Source organism: Hypomesus transpacificus, chromosome 19 (genome assembly GCF_021917145.1).
Source record: "Hypomesus transpacificus isolate Combined female chromosome 19, fHypTra1, whole genome shotgun sequence".
Taxonomy (NCBI): Eukaryota; Metazoa; Chordata; class Actinopteri; order Osmeriformes; family Osmeridae; genus Hypomesus; species Hypomesus transpacificus.
This window is the reverse complement of record NC_061078.1, coordinates 15,621,555-15,647,342: the sequence shown is the minus strand read 5'-3', so window position 1 is coordinate 15,647,342 and position 25,788 is coordinate 15,621,555. Positions and strand designations below refer to the sequence as shown.

At 42.3% G+C, this 25,788-nt stretch overlaps 1 protein-coding gene across 1 annotated transcript in view; it reads left to right on the top strand.

The window, feature by feature from the left end:
- Positions 1–10,706: 10,706 nt before the first annotated feature.
- The window catches only part of syt7b (synaptotagmin VIIb), a 137,882-nt gene continuing 122,800 nt past the window's right edge, over positions 10,707–25,788 (top strand). Inside the window, exons 1-4 of the mRNA XM_047042392.1 lie at positions 10,707–10,725; positions 11,172–11,290; positions 11,426–11,507; positions 16,831–16,934. Coding sequence (XP_046898348.1) covers positions 10,707–10,725; positions 11,172–11,290; positions 11,426–11,507; positions 16,831–16,934 — 324 coding nt within the window. The remainder of the gene's footprint in view (positions 10,726–11,171; positions 11,291–11,425; positions 11,508–16,830; positions 16,935–25,788) is intronic.

Genomic DNA, 25,788 nt, shown 5'->3' with positions numbered 1-25,788 from the left:
CGTTGTGCTGCGGGCCTAAGTGTGAATGTGTGTGTGTGTGTGTGTGTGTTTATGGGAATAAATAATAAACAGGCTAGGCCTAGACACAATGAACGTGTATGCCTCTTTTATTATAGGCAATTGATAAAGCCATTATGGCTGGAAAACATAGAACATAGCCTATTATTTCGACCACTTGGCCTATAGCCTAGCTAGGTCTACAAAACGAAGAAGGACATCTCCTCAAAAGTTTCAGTGGAATTATTTAACTTTTGTTTCAGTAATTCCAATTAAATTCAGCATTTCCAATTTAATTTTTTCTTTTTCCAATTGAAGTTTTTGCTGTTCAGTAATGAGTTTAACAGTCTCAGCCTCCACTCGAACGATCTCCTTTTGGAGCAATATGGTTTGTAGACTGGCCGTGTCCTCCTGTCTCCTCCGTTTCGGCGGATTGCTATTTCCAGCTGCAATCGCGTCCTCCATCAAGTCTATAGGTAAAATATGGGTGATCTTAGATTTAGTTTAGCTATCAAATAGGCATGATTACATTTCTCTCTTATTAAATCATTGACTGTATGCCTATTCTGATCTAGGCCTACCTCCAGGGCCCGCACTGATGATCACGGGTTGGCTTTCTTGCATAGGCCTATCACTTGTAACACTGACGTTGAGCACTGCAGTTGGGTTTTCCTCTTCTTGGTAGGAAGTGTCCGTCTCAACGCTAGCACTAGAATCACTAGCATTTAGGAGACTTTGAGCAGCACTATCCACTCCCTCCAACCCAATAAATGCTGGGGAATTCTCGCCTACAACCTGGATTACGGTCTCACTATATATTGAAGCTTTGGGCAGTGGTCCCCCACCAGTCGGCACTCGTTTCATACTACTTGCATCCTTTTTGGCTTTTGATAGCAATTCTTGCCATTTTTTTTTTACTTCTTCAACAGAACGGAAGTCCACAGAATTTTGGAGTTTGTTTATACTTGCTGTTATGCTTTTCCAAGTCTCCTTTTTTCGTTTGTTGGTTATTGTGTTGCTTTGTTTCGAGGTTAAAATATATTTATGTTGGTCATACTTCTCAATCAATGTTCTTATTTCCGAATCAGAGAAATTACACTTTCTTTTTTTACGATCCTCCATAGCTAATTACACGGAAAAGTTGTGAACTGAATGAATAAACGGTTATTAATTGGTTTCATGGCAACGCACGTTCCATACTAGAATTCCACGGGCACTTTCATGAACGCGCATGTTACGATCAGTCTTAGTTAAGACTGGTCGTAAATTCTGTTGGTGCAACAGGCGTTAGATATGGGCCTAAGACCGTTCTTAACAAAGACTGACTTAGGACTTAGGACAGTCTTAGCAAAGACTAGTTGGTGCAACCCACTCCAGACCTTTAGGGGTGCTCAGCCCCCAATGAGAATGTGACATCTTGCCTTGCAAAAGTGCTAAACATAAACCCCCTTGCTAATATAAATCCCTTATTTCAATGGATAACAATTAATACATTAATGTATTATTATGCAAAATATTGAATGGAAAAACTAAGGATGTCCCTTTCTTCATGAACTACCAGCATCAAATGATAATAAACAATATAATAAAAAAATTCATTATTTTTAGGGGTGCTGAGATTAAATTTATAGGGGTGCTTGAGCACTCCTAAAAAGGGTCTAAAATTGCCACTGAATTGTACCCTCTCTAGTTACATTAATAAATGCATTGCAGGTCAATATAAGGTGTGCCCCAAAATTTTCAGTCAGGGGCTACTATGCTCCTAGTAGAAAAAGTTAGTCTAGAGCCCTGCTTTAGTTTTTTCCACATGGTGGAAGGAAGGTATACGGTTTATTATTAATTCAACAACGTATCGGATCGGTATCGGGTATCGACAGATACACAAAGCCCAGGCATCGGTATTGGGACTGAAAAAGTCGGATCGGTGCATCCCTACTTTAACCCTCCTCTGCACCGTGTCCTGTGCATGTGCCATGTGGAGCGTTGAACACAGGGAGACGTCCCTTGTGTCTCGCCACTGGACAAAGAGGAAGGAGTCGTTCCTTATCCAGCGAATGCTGCCGCGGGGAGATTTTGCGTCCAAACTGTTGACTTTTGTTTTCGGGAATCCAATTCTGTTTGTGCAGATGGTTCTGCATGCCCAGATCCTCTTCTGAAGGAGGTCTCGGAAAAGGGTGGGACTCGTGTAGAAATTGTCAACGAGGAGCTTGTACCCGGTGCCCAGCAACTGTGTGTCAATTAGCTCCATCACTGACTCATTACTGAGTCCCTTGCCACTGTTTCCCAGGAGCTTTTCCTCGTATTCAAAAAAAGTCCCACGTGTAACCGTTCTGGAGTCAGCCAAAACACACAGTTTGTATCCCCAGCGAACAGGCTTATTTTTCATATATTGTTTTAGGCCAATGCGGGCTTTGGAGGCAACCGTCCTCTCGTCAATGGCAATATCCTGGCCTGGCTGATAGTTCCTTTTGCAGGCCTCTCTAATCTCCTGGTAAACTGGGTTGATCTTGCAAAGATGGTTGAAGGCTGCTGTGCCTCTCCTCTGCTCATTAATAGCGAGTCTTGACTTCGAATCTCCATTTAGCCTGTTATTGTTTGCCAAACATGAAGTAAAGTGTTGTCGTCCAACTCTTGACCTTCTACAATGTACATTTTCATCATATTTTGCCATTTTGTGGAAGAACCCGCATCGCTGCTTGCAGTTATATTATTTATTTACATTTTTTACAGATTTGCAAAAATGTATAATAAAAAAATACAAATGTAATCCATTTTGGAATATGGCTGTAACATAAAATGTGGAAAAGGTGAAGCACTGTGAATGCTTTCTGGTTGCACTGTATACTGATCTACTATTCACTCTGCATGTCAAAATGTGCCCTCAGTCTTTATCCAAGAGAAGTAAACCTGATCAAATTTATCGCCAGATCTATTTCAGGCTCATACAGAAGACTTCAGAGCATGGCTAACTTAGTTAAGCTACGGATCTGTGCTTTGTTGCAAGGTACCTCAAAATGTTGAAACTTAGCGAAAGATTTACATTCTCTCACTCTCTCTTTCTTTCTCTGACCTTGGGTAGCAGAGCTCATTCCAGCTGTTTCTAGGTAGATCCCTTTTAACCCTTTTAACAGTGATTAGGGTGGCCAGGAGGGGGCCAGCCCAGCATGCATCTTAATATTAATGGTGTTACAAAACAACATCTCTGGAGGATAGCAGCCCCTGACCCCTCTCAGTGACCCCTCCTTCTGTCACACAGACACACTGGGAAGGAGTGAAGATCTGACAGTCTGGGGTGCTCTCTGTTCTCTCCTTTTGTCTGGATTTCTGTCTTTTAGACTGTCTTCTCTTTCTGTCTCTCTCATCCCCTGTCTTGCTCTGTTTTTGTGTCTCTCTGTCATCTCTCTTTATGTCTGTCTATCTGCCTGTTTGTCCACAACTTTCTTTGTCTCATTTATTTAGAGATACCAAAAGGGTATCTCTCAGACAGATAAAAAGAGAGTGTCTAGATCTAGATGTGACATATCCAGACATCCACAGAATGACTGTGGACCCAGACACCGTGGCCAGGACAGGTGTGTCCGTTTGGGGTTATGTTTAATGGAGTCCCCTGTCACAGGCACTCAGCTGAGCAGTCCATCACAGGACTGTTGGGCAGGGTTAACACTAAGCCTGGGTCTAACTGCCAGTAATGAAGTCATAAAGCACTCCGCACTGGGACCCTAAAGTGACAGACACAGGCTCAGGCCAAGCCAGAAGCGTATTAGCAGAGAATGTCTAATAAGGGGGAAACTACCACTCTCGGGAAACGTCCGGCTTCTGAACTGGTTGCAGTTCCACTATGGGTTCTATATGACCGCACTCACGGGTGAGTGCAGAATAATGGAGGTCTGTGGATCTATACCCCTCAAAATCCACTTTTCTCAGGATATAATTTTCTAAAAAGCCTTTTAAAATGTCAATGACGTCATACAATCAACATTCATTAGCAGAATGCTGGCGTGTTATGGGCAACAACGACTCACCCTGTAAGAAATCGAAAGGACATAAGTACTCGTACATTCAACTTTCAACCTATAATCCATGTTGAACTTACAAAAACTACAATCAAATTAGAGATTTCTCAACGACAATCAGGCAAAAGAGACAAATGTAGCCGTCTAGGTCCATAAACTCCCATTCATTTTGCACTCGCCCGTGATCACCCCCAGTGGAACTCTGCTGGAACTGCAACCAAATTTGGTACAATGGGGCTTACAGTTTTTTACAATCGCTATGACCGTTTTTTCAATACCTTTAACAAATGTCCTAAACTCTTAACACAGTTAGCACAACATCAGTCTATGTAGGCTGTACAATTAACACATTTATTGTTGCTTTGACACAAAATGCATAGAGTAAACACAAATTTTAAATGGTTGAACTTCTTTTACACACAAGCTCAACTAAGGACCAAAACCATCGATTTTCACTGCCCAATTTACCAATGCTTTCACACTGTCAGCAAAACAGATAACAATGTTCAAAACCTAAATTATTGGCTAAAGTCAAAGTGAACAGCTGTTTATATTGTGAATTGAAACACAAACATATCCCCTGTATTTTATTCCATTGCTACTGAGAAACAGCTGAAGTTATGCAAATACTGTACATCACAGCTGATTCCCAACTAGGAAACACTCAGCTGTTGAGGTTCTTTCAATTGCATGACCATATGGTATAGACAGTAAAGAGGACCTCTTTGGGCTGATCTCGTGTGGAAAAATAACAAGATAGAGCAACATAAGAAAGTAAGAATACAGGAATGCCTGCGCAAGAAGGAGGGAGACAAGTACCAGGACAAGGGAGAGGAGTGAGACAAGGGCAAGGGAGAGGGGTGAGACAAGGGAGACAGAGACAAATACCAGTACAAGGGAGAGGAAAACAAGTACCAGGACAAGGGAGAGGAAGACAAGTACCAGGACAAGGGAGAGGAAGACAAGTACCAGGACAAGGGAGAGGAAGACAAGTACCAGGCCACGGTAGAGGAGTGGGACCAGGGAGAGGAGTTAGAATGTGTGGTGGCGCTCAGAGAAGGGCCTGAGCTAGGGTAATGCTGTAAATGGAAGCTATATTGCATATTTCTTGCAGTAATGTCCCATTGTAAATGAAGCCTTTACTGCAGCAATTATGTCTTATTTTTTTCAATACAGTAACCGTACATTCTATAAAGCTACTCTGAGATGGGTCATTCATTTTTTTTCTGAATTTTTGCAGCAAAAAAAACCTAATGCATGCATTTACAAAACTCAACAAAACAAAAACGTAGAGAGGCTTCAAAAGAAACTGCATTGCAAACACAATCTATAATCCATATACTGTGAGACCTGACACATACCTGCCTAAATGGAGTCAGATGGCTGAGCGGTGAGGGAGTCGGGCTAGAAATCAGAAGGTTGCCGGATCGATTCCCCGCCGTGTCAAATGACGTTGTGTCCTTGGGCAAATCACTTCACCCTACTTGCCTCGGGGGGAATGTCCCTGTACTTACTGTAAGTCGCTCTGGATAAGAGCGTCTGCTAAATGACGTAATGTAAATTAACTTTTAATAATCCACCCCAATACTCCCTCGACCAATTAATCCATCAACACCTTATGACCCGCGACACTAGTTCTAGCATGGCACTCAGGTAGCAGGTCACATCATCAGCAGTATACTTATTATTGTGTTACAGTAATATAATTATTGTGGCACCCTGCAAGTAAAGAGTGCGAAACCATCCCTTTCGTAAGGGGAGAAGCGAATACACAGAATATTTCACTTTATCTGTATTTATTCAACAGCATGTGGTATATTAACTTATAGCATCATGTACTACTATAGCAAAAACAAAAATACAAACATTAGATGAAGTAGTGCCATGCCCGTGCCCTTGATGCAGTTGGTGATAAAGATGTGGGTTAGTAAACCAACAAACACACAGAGAGATACCTGGAATTATAGATAGAAGTACAATGCCCATCATGATTCTCGGTAAAGCAGTGCTATTATCGCAAAAACACCTCAATATACTGCGATATGGTCCTAAGGAGGCCTTATTGCCTACATATCATTGACAATAGTGTCAGTGTAAACCAGGGGTGGGGACAGGGCCGTAACTACCATTGAGGACACCGAGGTCGTGTCCTCGGTATTTTTTTTCGTATTTCTGTTTATTTTTTTGCTTAAATCGTGGTATATGAACTCAAAACAAAGTACACGTGAAACTGACTGCAGGACGATGATCTTGGTCTCCCACAAACCGTAACGTGATTTTATACTTGAAGAGCCGAGTAGCTCAAGAGTTTGGACATACGTGCTGCGCGTCATCAACAAAACGTACTGTCGTTATGGTAACCACCAAACACAAGTCGGACGCTGATGTTACCGCCATAGACATACCGCTACTGTTAGTGAATAGCCTATGTTAGTTACAGTCACTGGAAGAGGAGCGCAGCAAACTAAACATGTAGGTAGGTTAAGAGAAGTTTAAGTGGCAGATGACTGTGAGAAGAAAGATTCATTTTCATGTGGAAATATTTGTATTGCAGCAGCGTACTACTCAGATAAGGAAACATCAAATCAAAGTTTGGTTAACTCCGTCAGTACCGGTTGTCAATCAATTTCCACCGGTTGAATCAACATTCATTTTGCGATTGATATGTCATTGATGTGACTGATTGAAAATGAAATTCAGTGGCAATTGGGAAATATCAAACTGACTCGCTATCGCTCGGTCGATACGTTCCAGCCTCAGTTTGATACAGTATTTCCCGGCATGACCGAACGGTCGAGGTTAGTAAGTAGTTTATTATATGGCAATTTTAGATTCTTTTCATTTTGTAAACGAAAATAAATGGTACCTTTAGGCTAATTGTAGCTAGCTCTCAAGTCTTCTCACGGTGTGTTTCATGTGTTGCCAAGCAACTCATTACTTTTGATAGAAAGCGGACAACATGGTTCTGCTAAAATTGCTTTAATTTCATCACAAAATAACGACACAAGTGATTCAAAGAGTCTGGTCTTCATCATCACTTTCGATGACAAAGCTTTTCAGCATCATCTGGATAGTAAAACTCAGCAGCTGACTCTCGATATCGCTCATTTTTAAGCTGACGTCAGAGGGCAATACGGATCCGTATTGACCGGCGAGGAGGGCAATACGCGGCTGGGGTGACTACCCATTATCCAATCAGAACGCTTGTACCGTCGTTGCCATATAATAATAATTTAAAAAAAATTGTGGTAACTTGCCCTTACTTCATGAGTCCCATAAAGGTCCTTCAAAAAGCCTCAGAATGCCCCATGTTTACCTCAAAATTTCAAAAGCTCCACACCGCCCCATACTCAAAAGTCATAATGATGATGTTTTTGCTCCTTAAGACTCAATAAGAGAAAATGGCCATATTTAAATAATGTAATTAAAAAAAATTCCGGGGGAGCATGCCCCACGAGCCCGCCTAGAAGTTCTGACTCATGACCTCAGTATTTTTTGGGCCCTGCGTACGGCCCTGGGTGGGGAACCTTTTTTCTGCAAAGGGCCATTTGGATATTTATTAAATCATTCGGGGGCCGTACAGAATTATCAACTTTAAAATGTGCCTGCTGGTCAAACATTTAATTAACTCACCCCTAATGTGATGGCTGGAATTGCTTCTCTTTGTGAGGTTTGTGATGTTAGCTGGCACGGATGCTGCCTGCTTTGACTGGGGGTGCAGTGAACATTTCTGGGGGGCTATCATGATTACGGAAAGGGATCGTATTATTTTTTATAATGCTACCATTTTTTAAACTGCTTATTGATCCGAGTGTTAATCAGGCACCGAGCCAGACGTTGCACACATTCGGGGCTTAGGCCAAACCAACAATGTATTCTGGGTTTGATTTTCTAGAAAGGAATTCCACACTTAATGCGAGCGCGCGAGCGAAATTTGGTACATTGGTACGCAACGCTGCGCGCCTCCACGGTCCTCTTCCACATATTAAAATAGTGCTGCTGCCAACGAATAATGCACCTAATAATATGGTTCCTGCAGTGCCATGGCGGGCTGGACCAAATGATGTCGCGGGCCGTATCCGGCCGTTCCCCAACCCTGGTGTTGAAACAAAAGTTCTGTACGTCTTCAGTCAATTTCTCAAGATGTAAAAACAGCACTGGAACTCAGCAGGGTTGATGCAAAGTGTTTTATTGGTTCTCAGGTAACAAAGATTGCCCATAGAACGTGAGCGTGATCCCGGGATCAGACTGAAGTTTTCTCCGGACAATTTAACTTGTATAGTCTTCTCCCCATTGTATGTTAATATGGTACGATATTAGTTGGTTTCATAGACATTAGGTAATCTTACAAAGCGGGTCTCTTGTCTCAGGGGATTCAAAACAGCTACTTTCCTACATAGACACTGCTTGAAATTAGGCTCTTTCTGACCTTGAACAGCCAGCTGCATTAGGTTTCTGGGCGTAAGGCCACAAATATGTCTCATAAGTTACAGCTATGCATCCTGGTCCTTTATGAAAGCATACACATGCTCCTCTTCCCCATTCATCCTTTAATTATTGAAACCTTATATTTTGGGTATATCTTATATATATAAGATAATGGTGAAATATATATTATATCACCATTGTTTAGGGATAACAATAATCAGCCAACAGCTTTGCATCTGGTTTCCAATAATATAGCATGTACTACAAAGGTGATCACAAGTTTCATTGAATCCATAATCATTAACCATCTTCATAATTACAACAGTATGGTGTGTTTTTTTCCACAACATTCCCCCCTGTGGGACTTACAAAGTCCCATCACAACCCTACTGGAAACACTACTGTAATTATTCAACAGAAAGAATAATGGACAAACATAAGTTCTGATAGAACACAAAACTTTCAAAAACACCTTTGGCAACAAAATCATAGACTTGCCAATTGTGCATTGTGACAGTAGAACCATCAGAAATACACAACAGGGTATTATTAATTTCAATCTAATACATAAACATGTCATCATGTGCAAAGCTAAACCATGGCGGCCTGGTGGACTTTTCGACTTTCCAAAACTCGATTGAGCTATCAATTTATTGCAATGCATAGCGAGGTGTTAAGTAAAAGGGTTTGGGGTAACTAGAAACTCCTCGTAGCCCCAATGACACACATACCGCGAGTCATCAGGGTAAACTATGCTCATAATGTGACATGAACACCTGTCACATGTGTCTCCACCGGCCACACTGAGAAGCTTAGCACTGAGGTCCTACTACTCATAAAAATGGGTCAGTTTCTTTAGCATAAGCGTGTGTTACGTTTCATTATGACTGAAATATCTCTCACACAAGGACTGTTGGTCATATGATGGGCTAGTGAGCAACTGGGTCATGCATCATTGCTGCACCCTGCAGAAGTAAGTTGCAATTAACAATAACACCTCCACCCATCCCTCATAACCCTGCATCCCTGTGCTGAGGGCCTAAACTTTAAAGGTATCTCTGAACAGTATACAAGTATGGTACAGTATATATTCCTTCTATTTTCCTCGTACAAAGTTGCATGGCATAATACACTTTGGAAATATTGTGACCTCTGATTTTTCTTATTTACACAGGCCTTTCATAGTCACACCACCTTACATAGACCCAACTTATGGCTATGCAGGCATAATAAAGTTATAGAATAATATCAATTCATCGATGATACAAGAAACTTAATTAATAGATAAGACCGACGGGTTATGTGCTCATGAGCTTAATTTTGCTTGGTATATATCAAACACTTTATTATATTCAGAACATTCTAAACAGTAGAGAAATAATAGGGTAATCATTTTCTTTAATTGTTGTTAACTAATCACTGGTTTAGGGATAGACCTCTTCACACGCCATAAAACAGCTGCGCAACTGGGAAACAATGTGACTTCTACTAAGTGGAGAAGGAGAACTAGTACAACTACTTTTAGGTGTAATAATCTTGTAATGGCGGGCCCAGTGGGTACATGCGTTTGTAGTTGCCCCAACGTTGCTGCACGCTATCCAGCGTCATCTTAAGCCTCTCATTCTCGCGAGTCAGTACCTGATTCCGGTACTGAAATGCCATCACCTCATCTCTCTGACGCTCTTTTCCTTGTAACAACGCCTCCGCCGTTGAAGTACTCGTCCTCTCCTTCATGCAGTGTTGAAACCAATAACCACCCACAAGTGTTAGCAATACAAACAGTAGGTTATCACATGAACATCTTTTACAAAGTAATAAACACAGTTAGGGGCCCCCAATAAACAAACACATCAAATACAAAATACTAAAGCCGGCAATACTATGTATCAATAAATGTCCCTACTCGGTACCGAGTGCTAATAAAAGGTCTCTGACGGTGCAGGCCTGATGTGGAGAGTCGATGTAGCCCGAGCTGCTGTTCGATAGCGGCTACTGCTGCACGCCCCAAGAGCGTGTACTCACCCACCCGAAGGTTGTACTGGCACCCGAAACAACAGCTCCGGGTGCGGCAAGAAAATGGCGCAAAACCACAACTCCGGGAACAAAGCTCTGCAAAACTTCCTAGCCAGGCGGATTTAGAAGGCTAGCACACCAATCCTGCGCGGTCCTCTCAGGTGCTAGGGTACTCGGATCCAGCGTTGTCCTCATGTGTAGGAGATCTTCTGTTCTAGACTTAACTCCAGCCACAGTCACGACTACAGCGGGACTATGGCTAGGCAGGAACACGGTACCCACTGAACAGTTCTCGAACTTCACGGAGGTCAGTCTGTTAACCGATTTCCATACAGTCCGGAAAACTTAGAAGCTAAGCTTAGTTAGCTTATATACTCGGCATAGAAGCTACTTTTAGCTATCTTATACTGATCCCCAAGTTGAGGCACCACGAGAGCTAACCGTCCAGCTTCTCTCGTGAGCGGTCACGTCCCAAGAGACGGAAAAGAAAAAAAAACATAACATATGTACGGTGCCAGTCAACCAGGGCGTAACTTCCGCCCTAACAAAAATTAACACGCAACCAATTACAAAAGTGCAATTTTGCTATTGCCCTTAGGTTGACACATTCATTGACCAAACACATATTACATTTTACTGATAGTAGTAAATAATATATATTTTAGAATACACAATAAATTAAATATAATTAATTATTTGTGCACACATAAACCAACCCAGAGGGTTACATTGGCAAAGCCAAGAAACCGCTGGAGCTGTTTGAGGTTAGATGGTTTGGGCCACTCCACTACCGCCTGTACCTTCTCTGGGTCCGTTCTCACTTGCCCACTCTCAAAGATGTAACCCAAGAAGCTGAAGGAGCTAACATGAAACTCACACTTCTCTCCCTTGACGAAGAGTTTGTTTTCCAGGAGTCTTTGGAGGACTTGTTGAACATGCTGGACATGTTCCTCCAGATTGCGGGAAAAGATTAGAATATCGTCAAGGTAGATGAAGACGGTGCTATTGAGAAAGTCACGGAGGACGTCATTAACAAGAGCTTGGAAGATGGCAGGGGCGTTGGTTAGGCCAAAAGGAACAACCAGATACTCGTAGTGTCCCAGGGGGGTGGTAAAGGCCGTCTTCCACTCGTCTCCCTCACGGATTCTAACAAGGTGGTAGGCGTTTCTGAGATCCAGTTTTGTGAATATCTTGGCTCCCTGGAGGACCTCCAAGGTAGGGCTGATCAAGGGAAGAGGATACTTGTTCTTCACTTTAATGCTATTGAGGCCACGGTAATCTATGCACGGACGTAAGGTGTGGTCCTTTTTGGCGACAAAAAAGAAACCGGCCCCAACAGGGGAGGAAGATGGCCTGATGATGCCAGCGGCTAGAGAGTCATGTATGTATTTCTCCATTGTTTCTCTTTCAGGACGGGACAGATTGTACAGGCGACTTGTTGGCAGGGGGGCCCCAGGAAGGAGGTCTATAGCACAATCGTAAGGCCGATGAGGAGGGAGTGTGAGAGCTTGCTGTTTACTGAACACCTCTCCTAGATCATGGTTGACATGGGGGATTGAGGTTAAATTGGGAAGTTCAGTTGCTGGCGGAGACACAGAGACCCCTACAGGAGCAATGGCGGACTGAATGCAAGTGGAGTAACAGAAAGAGCTCCAACTCTTTACCTTGCCGGATGTCCAGTCGAAGTGGGGGTTGTGTTATCTCAGCCATGGCTGGCCAAGAACGATAGGACCATGAGGAGAGGGAATGACATGGAATTGAATGGTCTCCCGATGGTTTCCAGAGAGTATCAGACAGAGGGGTTTAGTGCGGTGAGTGACTCTGGCCAGTATCATCCCATTCAAAGCGTTTGCGTCAAGAGGAGTGGTCAATGGCTCAACTGATATGCAGGCCTGGGAGACAAGGGAGGCATCTAGAAAATTCTCATCTGCTCCAGAGTCTTCTAACGCTGGCAAGAAGAGAGACTGGTGATTCCAACACAGAGTGGCTTCCAGCTGCATTCGCGGCCTGGTGGTTTGGGGAACGCTTCGGCCCGCCAGTATCCCCACAGTTACTGACGAGCCCCACCTTTTGGCCGAACTGGACAGGATGCTAGGAAGTGGCCAGCTTGCCCACAGTAGAGACATTCACCAGCCTGCAGTCTCCGGGAGCGCTCAGCATGTGAAAGATGGGCTCGACCCAAATGCATGGGCTCTTCTCCAGTTGAATTCTGTCCAGCGCGGGAGGCATGGGGATCGGAGATACTAGCCCTCGGAAGGTGTGGATGGGAAGTGGGAGAGGACATGGACGGTTGGCGGCTAGCTCTCTCTCTTCGGCGTTCACGGACACGATTGTCCAGTTTCATAGCAAGGGAGACCACTCCATCCAGGCTGTCTGTGTCATCCCGGGAGGCTAGCTCATCCTTCAGCACCTCGCTAAGCCCGTTCCGAAATGCACCTTGGAGCGCATCATCATTCCAATCGGATTCAGCTGCTGCGATGCGGAATTCGATTGCGTAGTCTGCCACACTACGGGATCCCTGACGGATGGTGAAGAGTCGTTTAGCAGCCTCAGCTCCTTTCACAGGGTGGTCAAAAACTTTCCTCATTTTAGAAGTTAATGTAATGTGTTTTTGAGTTAATGTAATGTTGTTTTCCATTTGGGGGAGCGTGTTTTTGTATTGGGGGGAGGTGAACAAGTCATCCGATTTGGGGGGAGTTGACTTGTATTCGGGGGAAGTGTTTTAATTTGGGGATGTACTCATATTAGGGGATGTATTTTGCACTTCAGGGCCACCGTACTTATTCCTTGGCTATGTTTCCCTCCTGGTTAACGTCCTTCCCACGGGTCACATAAAACAAAACGTTTTCCCTCCCCGTTAGTTTTATCCCACGTGAGACGCAACATCGCACCTATCGAGAGAGTACATGTGTCTCAACAGACGAACACTTCAGGACCCTGTGTTCGCGTAAACACCAGCTGGACAGTATTTGTGTCTAAGAATCGTGTCTGTCGAGAATTCGATCGTGTCTGTCGAAGAATCACATGATCGTGCCTTTAAATACGATTATTTTCCCGTGTAGTTTCTCCGGGCTATCAAGTGCGCAACCCTCCCGCACCGCTTTGCCTCCCGGTTCCTGTCTCTGTCTTCGACTCGTTGGTCGTCGGCTGCCGTCACCGCCACCAGTGTCTGGACTTCGTGGGGGATTCTTCCCAAATGTCGGGCAGGCGCCCTCTGATCTATGATTCCCCACGGGGTTTAAGCTCCAAACATTGGAGCACTATTACCATTCCGTAATAAACTTCACTCTCCTCCTACCTGGTCTCTCCTGATTGAAATGGGGATGAGTGAGGGTTAAATACACAGAGGACTGCAGAGAGAGAGAGAGAGCGATAGATAAATAAAAAGAAAGAGAGAGACAGCGATTAAAGATGGGAGGGAATTATATGGATGCCATTCTGTCAGATGAGTAGTTTTAATCGTTATGGTATTATGTAATTACTTGATGAGGGAAAATAATTGTGCATTGATAGAGCTGGTGGGTGGGAAGATGAGAGCTAAGAATAACAATCCAAGAGGAACAGAGGTGTGGGAGCAGAAACACCATCTATGTCTTGTACAGAAACACCATCCCTGCTCTTTACAGAAATGCCACCCCTGCAATGTATAGAACCACATCTATGCACTGTACAGAAATAACAGTTATGTTTTGTGCTGAAACACCAGCCATGTACAGGTCCACTGTTCTTCTTCATGGATATACAGTAGAAGTACAGGTTATGGATTAGTCTGGTCCAAGCTGGCACAGCAAGAAGGTCCTGGGTTTGCTTCCTGCATGGGGCACTATTCGGTGCTCAGGTGGGCTATTTACCGGGCCTTTTCTGTGTGGAGTTTGCAGATTTTCCCTGTGCTCATATGGGTTTCCATATGGGCTGCAATAGAACCCAAATATAAAAACAAACAGAACGGATGGCGTTCGTGTGTTCCACCACTCCCTGCTCATATGTGTGTGTATCACTATTGTGAAATTTATAAAGGGTTTCTTCTTATACTGGCAGTATCTGTGATTATTTTACAATATGCAGTTCATAAATATCAACAGTCAAGGTTAAAAGTAGAACATTTGACAGCGTGTACATACACATTGTTTATTTAAAGATGTGTTTTTGTGTGGTGTGATAGAAGCAGTTCTGTGTGAGTTTTGGGTTGGTATTCTCAGCAACAGGTGGTGCCCAGTAGGACTCCCACCACAACCCTGCATGATGCCAGTCCTGGAGAGAAATAGAGAGTGAGAGAGAGAAAAAAATAAGAAAGTAGGAGGAGAAACAGTTATGGTGGGGAAAGAAGAAAGTCTTTCATGAGAAAGAGAGAGAGAGGGGGCTGGAGGAAAAGAAGAAGGATAGCCAGTTGCTAGTGGGCACTCCGTTGGAAGTCCTCCACGCTGTCAGAAATATTCCCATCATTATCAAAGTCCAATTTGCTGAAACTGATGCCATGATTGTGTGCATGGTGATTGTGTAATCTTCTCATAGAAAATGTAGTCTAGTTGATCAAAACGGCAACCTCAACGCACTGTACTATAGGCACAGCGCGGAGTTTTCCTTATTTTGACATCATCAAACAAAGTGCACGCTTGACTCACGTGTACCATGCCATTTCCTCTGACACTAGCCAGGAATGACCCTGTTCACCTCGGGTCATTTTCCAAGGCTCTGACATACGTCCAGGCCAACATCAACATATGGTCCCCTGAGCAGAATGCAGGGGAGATGTTTAACAAGTTTATTAATCCTGAGTTTTCCTCTGAACAGAGCAGGCAATATAATCAACAAAGGGTAATCCACACAGGAAAAAAAAAAGGAACGTTTTTACCTGGCTACTGTGAGCTTCACAGAGCAGAGCAGTCAGTATAGTCCATGATATAATCCACACAAAAAAAAAGGTATATCCCAAAATCCAACAAAAGAAGCCATAATCCACGGCAGTGGCGTTGTCACTTACTTCAGTTCAGTGCTAGCTCGAAACCGAGGGGATACAAAGTTGCAACATTTACGTTTGAGAGCAGAGAGATCATCGAACACATTAAGTCACGAGAATCCATGACGGAGTGAATGAGGAGGGCCTTCCTGTGCTTAAATAGTAAGTCAGTGAAAGGTGAAAGAGGTGTCCTAAACTATGCATCGCCCTTTAGTGGAGCGGCAGACATGCACAGACGTGACACCTATCACAACCATCTAATGGAGATCCCCGAGGGTGAGACTACAGGGAGATTGCTTTCAATACTAGGGTGAGCCCAGCCAGCCAGCCTGCTCAGCTACACAGCTAACTAAACAAACAGTCTGCCAGCCAGCCAGCTAGCCAACCAACCAGTTGGCCAGGCAGCCAACCAGTCTGTTTTACCACCTAATTCTATTTATGCCACAACCTCACAGAGTGAAGAAGATTCCTGGTTCATATCCTTCCATCCTTTCTTTTTTTAATCCATGCTCATCCTGAGGATGAAAAGAGGATGAACTACGGTTGCATTGCGACTATTGTTGTGGCAACTGGCACTACTTTTTGGATGGCTGTAGAAAGCCAGGCCTGGTAGGCGTGAGACCTGGTAGAAACGCCCTCAAAAAGGTTGCTATCTCATTGTGTTGTTTTACAGAGACTATCAACAGACAGAGGGAGAGGGAACAGGTTGTTGTGTTCAAAGACATAACCACAGAACAAGTAAGATGATCAGCAAGCCTGTGTGACAGTTAGTGTCTGTCTTTGTATCGTTTTCTGTCAATGTCTCTGTCTCTCTCTCTCTCTTTCTCTGTTCTTTCTCAGTCTCTTTTTTCAGTGTCTTCCCCTCTTAGAAGCCCCCTGATATATAAAAATATATACTCAGGATCAATTAAACTGGAATCGCATTAAATGTAGTGAATCAACAACAACTCTCTCTACTGTATGGTTTTGCGTGTAGTATAGCATATTTTATTGTATGGCTTTGCTCAATTTTGTCTGTCTGTAAGTTAATGATGATGGAGTGTAGAGAGGAAAGCACATTATGGCCTCCCTCCACCACCACACACACAAATCTCCACACCTTCCCTCCTCCCTGTACCTCATTTGTGGGTTTTTTCAGTTATTTATCTGTTATGTCAGTACGTCACTGGAAGAATATTTGCTTTTTTTCTCGTCTGGATATGATCTTTGGCCTTTTCTCCCTCCCCTTACACAAATGTGGTGGAGGATCAGTTGTGTTTATGCAGTGACTTTTGGCCCTGAATAAGTTAACATGGTGACTGAAGTCAGAGACTAACTTTTTCCATCTATTTCTCCTCTTCCTCTCTCCCACTCTTTTTTCTTTCTTCTCTCAATTTATCCTTTCTAATTCTCCTATTCCTTTCTCACACTTTTTCCTTTCAGGCTCATTGTCTCTCAGTGTGATCCTGGTCTCCATGGGACTGACGGTGTGTACTGTCTGGCTCGTTGCTCTGTGTGGTGTCTGCACCTGGTGTCAACGCAAATTGGTAAGTAACTATGATGCCATATCCTGTTTCCTGCTTTGGTATCGATCTGTATTGTCCTCCACTGTTTAGAAGTGGATGCCTTAGTTTTATGTCCTTTTGATGGAAGAAGAAGATACCTAGAAGATACAGGTTTTTTTTACATAATGAATTACTTGTGTGTACTACAACTAAAAATGTAGATCTATCAGAAGGCATAATATTGTTAATCAGAAGTCATAGCCTCTTGGGCTGCATCATATATACAGACATACACACTCACATTAAGTACGCACACACTACTTTTTTTAGTCTCACACACACCAATTCCAAACTTGCCTCTTAACAGAAGTGCCTGCATGACCTGCTATCGAGATGCGCACCCCCCCTGCCCCCCAAGGCCTGATGCCATTAGTGTAGACAAGTTGGACATCCAGGTAATTATCAGTGATTAATAATTAGCTATGCACTTTCTGTCCCTCCCTTTCGTCTGTAACTGGAGAATAAAAACGGCTCAATGACCAGACACTCGGGTGACAAAATAGTCTCTTTGATTAAACTTTCCTTAATGTGAGTTTCGCTTACCCTTCTGCATAATGAAGTATGTCATATTTTATAAAGTAAAGAATAATTTTTATTTCCAATAATCCTTTTAGCCTCTCGTTATACCACCTCATTGTCTGGCCAGAATGAATGGATAGCATCACACATGGACACGGGAGCTTGAACATTCCTCTTTGGTTCTTAAGAACATACTCTCTACAGTAAAACACTGTCCCTGAGAATAGAGCAAAACCATTTTGAATGTAACACGGCATTAACGCTTACTGTGCACAGTTCTTGGTGGTTAAATATTTCTTGGTTACACATTCATGCATGTTACACTCATTACAAAACATGGCTTGTGCTGTTGAATGAATATGGCTTGTGATGTGATGTTCTATTACATTGTGTAAACATTGTGTGCGTTTGTGTTTTTGTGCGTGTTTGTATCTACTGTATGTGTGTGTATGTGTGTCTATCTATATGTAGATCTGTGTGTGCTTGTGTGGCCTGGCCTGGTGTGCCACCTTGTCTACAGCTTCCAGCTCATGCTAATGATTCACTCGGAGCTGTTGGCTGCTGCCTGAGCGTCACTGACTCTTCCCATGCCTTTGATATGCTCTGGAAATACTGTCTCCTGCCTCCCACTCCATTTTTCTGTCTTCATTTTCTCTCTCATTTACTTTAACTCTTTCTCTATACTATATGTGCAATATAAACAGTACATACTGTACGTCCCTCATACTATTCCCACATAAAGTAAGATCCACATGCTTTATGTACGTACAATATGTTATGGTGTTTTACTCCACAAGACTCATACTCATAGCAACCAATATATTTTGACCAGGGGTGTCGCAAAAAAAAGTTGGGGTCCCTGGAAGCGATTGCAATTTGCCTCCCCCTCCATCCCCATTTTGGTTATGTCAGTTTTTTCATTCAACACATTTTCAATTCAAGCTTTTCGCTGATTTTGACCAAAGTCTTGGTCTCTTGACCAAACCCTGTAGCTGGTTGTATCTTCTGTATTGTTCTCCAACTTTCTTTTCTTTACCCACTCTCTATTTTCTAACTAAGAACTCTATTTCCCTGCAAAAATTGTTAAAAGGCATTCTTAACAGGCACTACTAGGCATACTGCTGAATTCAACCAGCCACTTTAACCAGAGTCAGTCAGTCTTTACCAAGTCAGTTAATCTGGTCACAATTAATCCTGCTTTCATTGACAAAAACAATGACAAATTGAAGAAAGATAGTTTTGTGTGGCCAAGGGGTGGAGACAAAGGGGGATGGATGCATGTAGGAAAAGTTAAAAAGGTTGTGTGTGAGAGGAAGGGAGGAGGGTTAGTCTTTGTGTGTGACAGTGGTGATGACAGCAGGACTCAGGAGAACCCTCTGGAGACCCAGAGAGCAACACTGCTGCCCAACTGCTGCCCAAACATGCCTGTCTCTTCTCTATCTCTCCCCCTCCTACGTTATCTTTCCATCCTACTTGACATCTGATGCGTTTTTGCTTCACTATCTACTGCTCTTTATTTTCTGTTTCAAACCTCCTCATCCTGTCACTCTTTTCTCTTTCTTGCCTAACGCTTCTTCTTTCTTATTGTGCTCAGCCGCATTCTCTTCCTGCGCCCTTTTCTCTTTCTGTCTGTATTCCTCCACTCCTCCCACTACCAGTTCTTAATGTTTTCCTTGCCTCCCTCTCTCCCACCCTCTTTCCTTCTCTGCAGGTTCCTGCAGAGTTCATGATTGTGGTTGAATGATAGATGAGCTGCATTTGATAGCATCTTCTTCACTGTAAAAAATGTAGTGCTGTCAGTTTAACGCGTTATTAACGGCGTTAACGCAAACCCAAATTAACGGCGTCAATTTTTTTTAATCCCGCGATTACGCTCTTTTTGGCCTAGCAAACTTTGTAGTTTTTTTTCACATGCTGTTGCAACAACTACCGAAGTTAGAAAAACTACAACACCACACCGGATCTAGCTAGACCGGAAACAAAACAACAGGCACGCCACACACTTGTTTGGCTTGCGATCCGGCTAAAGCGTAGTAGCAGAGCCCGTTTACGGATATGAGACATTCTCTGGTAGTAGGTTAACTTTACGTTTTGAGTGGATGGCGAGCGCGAGACGCCGAAATGGATGCCAATAAGATTCTGAATGGAAAGTTTACTTTTAAAAAGTTGCCAAATGGTTCCATTGACAAGACCAAAGTGATCTGTGTGTTTTGTCGTTGCTATCATTGCAGCACGTCCAGTCTGAAATACCACTTGATGGCCAAGCACACAGATGATGCAAATTCTCCGCCCCCTCGTCAAAGCCAGGCAATTGCAATGTTGTTTTCAATAACAAAAAATATTTGCACGAAGCAATCCGAACCACTTTTCCATGTTGATAAGAGCATTAAAATTTGAAAAAAGAATGGGACAAAAAGAAATCAAGGGACATTTAGAATAGATAGAAATAGAAATGTGCGATTAATTGTCATTAATCGCGAGTTAACTATGACATTAATGCGATTAATTGCGATTAAATATTTTAATCGTTTGACAGCACTAAAAAAATGCCTTCTTGCAGTGGCAGAAAACATGTGGGGCAGAACAGTGGTTCTTAATGTTTGTGTGTGTGTTTGCATATGTGCGTTTGTACATGCTTGTGGATATGTGTACACGTGTATGTGCGCTTGGACACGTGTGTGCATGGGTCATGCCCAGGGCATTGTCCTGTCCTGTAGTAAGTAGGGACGTGCACAGGCTATGGCTAAGGTTGCCTGGGCAACTGCCCGTTTGCCCTCCTCGAGTCAAAGTGCCCCTCCGAGGAAAATAAATAAATAGTAGTGAATTTAAACAGCTGCAGAATTTCATGTAGACCTTGATTTAAAAGATTACCACCCAAAACATTTCATAAAGTAGCCTTATTCACTTCCAATCGATAAACCTATGGGTAACGAGAGTGGAAGTCACAAGGGGGAGGTACTCTGCGGTACTGCACGCGACCGCCACCTGAGCCTGCATTTTCTTGCACTTAAGAGACGGTTGTTTTATTCTGTGTCGATAAAAAACAGCTTTGACAGTGTCAGAAAAGGTGATTTTAAGTTGTAGAAATGTATAACAAACGAACAATCATCATCAAGTTTTATGAAATCAATTAACATTTTCATAAATCCAGGCTCAGTTTGCCACGTTTATGTATGCTTCATGTTTTGGCTGCTTACAATGTTTGGGACTACCTCGTTGTTATGATCAGTGACCTATGCTCTTTTGTAAAGCTCTCTCTTGGAAGTCGCTTTGGATAAAAGCGTCTGCTAAATGCATAAATGTAAATGTTTAGCCTAAATAATCAGACGGCTAGCTTGCCTACCAGACGACTAGCCCGTTATCACATGCTAATTTTTTGGTAAGAAAACTAAGCTACATGTCTGCTGATGGTTAGTTTATAACATTTTGTTTTAACAAGAAAAATACATGATGGAAGTAATGCATTACATGAATTATTATTAGTAGCCCTTTTTTCAGGCCAGAGCAACTACCCTTCAAAATTCCTGTGCACGTCCCTGGTAGTAAGTAAAAAAAAATATATAATTGGCATACTATACTTCGGGTTACATTAACTACCATGTAACTGCATAGCGATACTTGTATTAAAAACTATATAGTTCTATGTGAATTGTTGACAAAAGTGTAAGAAGGGACCGTATGGGAAAGGGGTGTGTGAAAGTGGATGTTGAAGGTTGGCAGTTGAAGGTCATGCTTAACAAGCTAAATTTTAACATCCATAACCCCCCAAACCAAGTTTCACTAGTGTAATTACTTTTACCTCTAAATCTGTCCAGGTAATGTCACTTTAATACATAATGCTGTTTATGTTAGGTACATTTTGCTAATCTATTTAGTACTGTTTTGTATAATTTCTTTGTTGAATTGGTGAGTAATATTTTTGCGCGATCTGTCTGAGTCTGTGCGGGTTAGAGACTTGTCGAGTCAACTTTTAATGAAACAAAAGCCTGCTCATTTTGCTGTGTTTCCTATTTATCTGTCCAGGTAATGGTACAAAATAAAAAAGGCATTTCCTGCTGAAAATGCGTTGGAATGCTGAAATCTGAAATCATGTTTTTAAATGGCTGAAAATACAGAAATTAGAAAATACCTGCAAGCTGAAATTAATTTAAAAAATGTGTGACTCACTCTAAAGAGGCAGTGTGGTAGCTGAACTGCATCATCTAACAAAGCTAAGTGCTTAAATAGGTAACACTTTAGAATAATGGTCCGTTGTTGATGAGTAGCTATGCAGGAAGTAATAGGTAGTTGTACATTAACACTGAATTTAATACTATTAGCTAATATGGAACCAAGATTAATTAAGCAGTAGGTAATAGCGAATTTAGTACAAAGGTAGTTCCTTGGTAGGTATTTGATTATTACTAAATAAATATATCCTCATTGAGAACTAGCCTACTTGTGAACTATGACCAATTAAGAAAGAATAACCAATGAATTACTAATCACAAAAGTAATGTCTAAAAAATAAACAATTGTTTTTTTTACTCTTAACATGGTCATAACATTTCAAAAGCTTGATCATACTGTATGAATATGGGAGACGTCCTCCCCAATATTTGATCATACTGTATGATTATGCGGGCAATTTCGATGTGTCTGGTATTAGGTCTTTTTGCAGCTCAGAAAATATAGAATCACGGCCGGTCCATTTTCCAAATCCAGTCGACTTAGCTTACCAAAACCTATTTGTCCGGAATCCATGTTATGTTTCCCTAAACCAACTAGTGTAAAGTCAATGCGTGAGTTAGGAGCGCGAAATCATTTGGCAGTGGCACGTTTTTATGGATGGTATCCAGTATTTGGCTAACATACGACAACAACGACTAGGTGAATTTCAGTAGAATTTCGAATTGTAAAATTAGTGCAAATTTCGAATTGTAGAATTAGTGCAAATTTTGATTGCAATACTAGCTACACAGTTTGTATGAGGGATTTTTTACAAGCTAGCCGACAGCTATAGCCTGGCTTTACACTAGCAACAACTGTAGCTAGCGTTTTGGGCCATGTTCCTGTTCTCTGAATTGGGTTATCTAACAAGTTATTTTACAGTCCTGCCATTTGTTATTTCTTTCTTAATCATTTTTATTCCTTTGGAATAGCATTGCTGTTGTATTTCGCAATAGTGGCCAATGCTAGACTCCTGAGTAGTGAATAGGCCTATACGTTGATTTGGGTTAGGGATAGCCATGTACTTACTTATTACTTATTTAGCCATTATGTTTGACTCAGTTTATCATCACAGTTTGTTGAATGTGTTGAATGTTTCATTCCAAAATACAGAAGTTTTGTTTAAATGCTAGGTTTCATCATTGTGCCAAACACAGAATGTTCAATTCAGACATATTTTACAAAATGCTTTATTCTTGCATGCCCATGTGCATTTTTGCATTATGTAGGATTTTCTTTTACGATTTCATGGAAATCTTCCAGTGCATATAATAAAAGAAATGTTATCCAATCACTGCAGTTGTTTATGTCGTAGATCTTGTGAGGTGACATGTTAGTGTGGTGTTAACACGTTTTTCACTTTGAAATAATGGTCCAGATTACAGTTACTGCAGGATGACAAGGTAACTCTTGAGTAATTAGTTAAGAGTTAACATGTTTGTCACTTTAAAATAATGGTCCACATCACAAGTAGTTCCTGCAGGATGACAATGTAACACTTGAGTAATTAGTGAGGAATTAACATGTTTGTCACTTTAAAATAATGGTCCACATCACAAGTAGTTCCTGCAGGATGACAATGTAACACTTGAGTAATTAGTGAGGAATTAACATGTTTGTCACTTTAAAATAATGGTCCACATCACAAGTAGTTCCTGCAGGATGACAAGGTAACGCTCGAGTAATTAGTGAGGAGTTAACATGTTTTTCACTTTAAAATAATGGTCCATATCACAAGTAGTTCCTGCAGGATGACAAGGTAACGCTTGAGTAATTAGTGAGGAATTATACTGGTTTTCACAAGTAATAGGCCTAAAATAAGTCTAATTTTATATTTGACATATGGTACAGCCATACATTTCTGTGAGGCACTAGTGATATTCTAACAAACATTGTAATCTGGAAGATGTGGTTTTGCGCTTATCGCAACATAAATGCAGCCAATGTCTTCATTAAGGATGAAATAGTTTTTGAAAAGAGAACATCAATGTTTATATTCATATCCTAAAGAGAAGTCCTCCTAAGGCTGCTACTGTAACATAAAGGTAGGTCTTTGGAGTCTGAGACATTGAACTGACACTCATGAGCTCATAATAGTAAACTAATCCAAACATGAGAGTGTCAGCATCACTTCCTAATTATAAAAAATGTTAAACAAATTATCATTATTTGTATTATACCATGTTTAAGTTTGAAATAAACAGAGAACATTCGTCCATCCTTTGGTACATTTACATTTATTCATTTAGCAGACGCTTTTGTCCAAAGCGACTTTCAAGAGAGAGCTTTACAAAGTGCATAGGTCACTGATAATAACAACAAGATAGCCCCACAGCATTGCGGGTAGTCAAAAACAAGAAGTACATATTGTGAACAACCAAAAAATAGTGCTAAAGGGGAAGAAACCATAAGAGCATGTAGTTAAACAAGTTAAAATTACACAACATTAATCTCTAAGTGCAGGTGTACCTGTAGGAAAGCAATAAAAATAGGATTAACTAAAATAGAATACAACAGTTTAAATCAGCTACCACTAACCAACAAGAGCAACAGTCTAAGCAGGAGTCATTGTGATCCTTGAGGAAACTAGCGTTGGGTTCAGCAAACCATTCCTAAGTACCATTGTACTCCCGGAACAAGTGTGTCTTGAGCCTTCTCTTGAAGGTGGAGAGACAGTCCGTGTCTCTGATGGAGGTGGGGAGTTGATTCCACCACTTGGGTGCCAGGCAGGAGAAGAGCTTGTGCTGGGACCGGGCGGTCTTGAGAGGTGGGACCACCAGGCGGTTGTCTGAAGAAGACCGTAGGTGGCGGGTGGGGGTGTAAGGCTGCAGGAGAGACTTGATGTAGTCGGGCACAGTCCCGTTCACTGCTCGGAAGGTCAGTACCAGGGTCTTGAATCTGATGCGGGCCGTTACGGGTAGCCAGTGGAGGGAGATGAGGAGCGGGGTAACGTGTGAGCGTCTGGGTAGATTGTAGACCAGGCGGGCCGCTGCGTTCTGAATCCTCTGAAGAGGGCGGGTTGCGCATGATGGGAGACCGGCGAGCAGCGAGTTGCAGTAGTCCAACTTGGAGAGGACAAGTGCTTGGAAAAGCAGCTGGGTGGAGTGCTCAGACAGGTATCTCCTGATCTTCCGGATGTTGTAGAGGGTGAATCTACACGACCGGGAGACCGCAGCAATGTGGGCCGTGAGGGAGAGCTCGTCATCCATGGTAACCCCAAGGTTCCTGGCAGAGGATGAGGGGGTCACCGTCGCAGATCCCAGGGTGATTGAGAGGTCATGGGAGATGGAGGGTTTGGCCGGGATGATGAGAAGTTCCGTTTTGGCAAGGTTCAGCTGGAGGTGGTGCTCAGTCATCCAGGCGACGATGTCTGCGAGGCAGGCCTCAATCCTAGCTGAGATCCCCGGATCGGTCGGAGGGAACGACAGGTACAGCTGCGTGTCGTCAGCGTAGCAGTGGTAGGAGAAGCCATGGGAGGTGATGATTGGTCCAAGTGAGGTGGTGTACAGAGAGAAGAGGAGGGGACCAAGGACGGAGCCCAAGAGGGGTAAGAGTAGGCAAAATCTCAACCTGTAGTTAACGTATTTAGGGGGATATAATATTCATAAACTGGTTTCCACAAAGAACCCATTTGAGGCACAAGCTTCTGAAAAGTTATGACCATGTTAAGAGTAAAAAAAACAAATTGTTCACTTTTTAGACATGTTACTTTTGTGATTAGTAATTAATTGGTTATTCTTTCTTAATTGGGCATAGTTCACAAGTAGATCTCAAAAGGATAAATTTATTTAGTAATAACCAAATACCTACCAAGGAACTACCTTTGTTGTAAATTAGCTATTACTTACTGCTTAGTTAATCTTGGTTCCATATTAGTTCATAGTATTAAATTCAGTGTTAATGTAGAACTACCTATTACTTCCTGCATATTGTTAACAACGGACCATTATTCTAAAGTGTTACACTTAAATACAATGCGGGAGAATAAGTTTGAATGTTGGGAAGCAATCGAAGAAAAAGTTGAATTTCAAGAGGCAGTGTGGAAGCTGAACTGCATCATCTAACAAAGCTACCCAGCTAACACATGACGTTGCGGCAACGTTGCCAG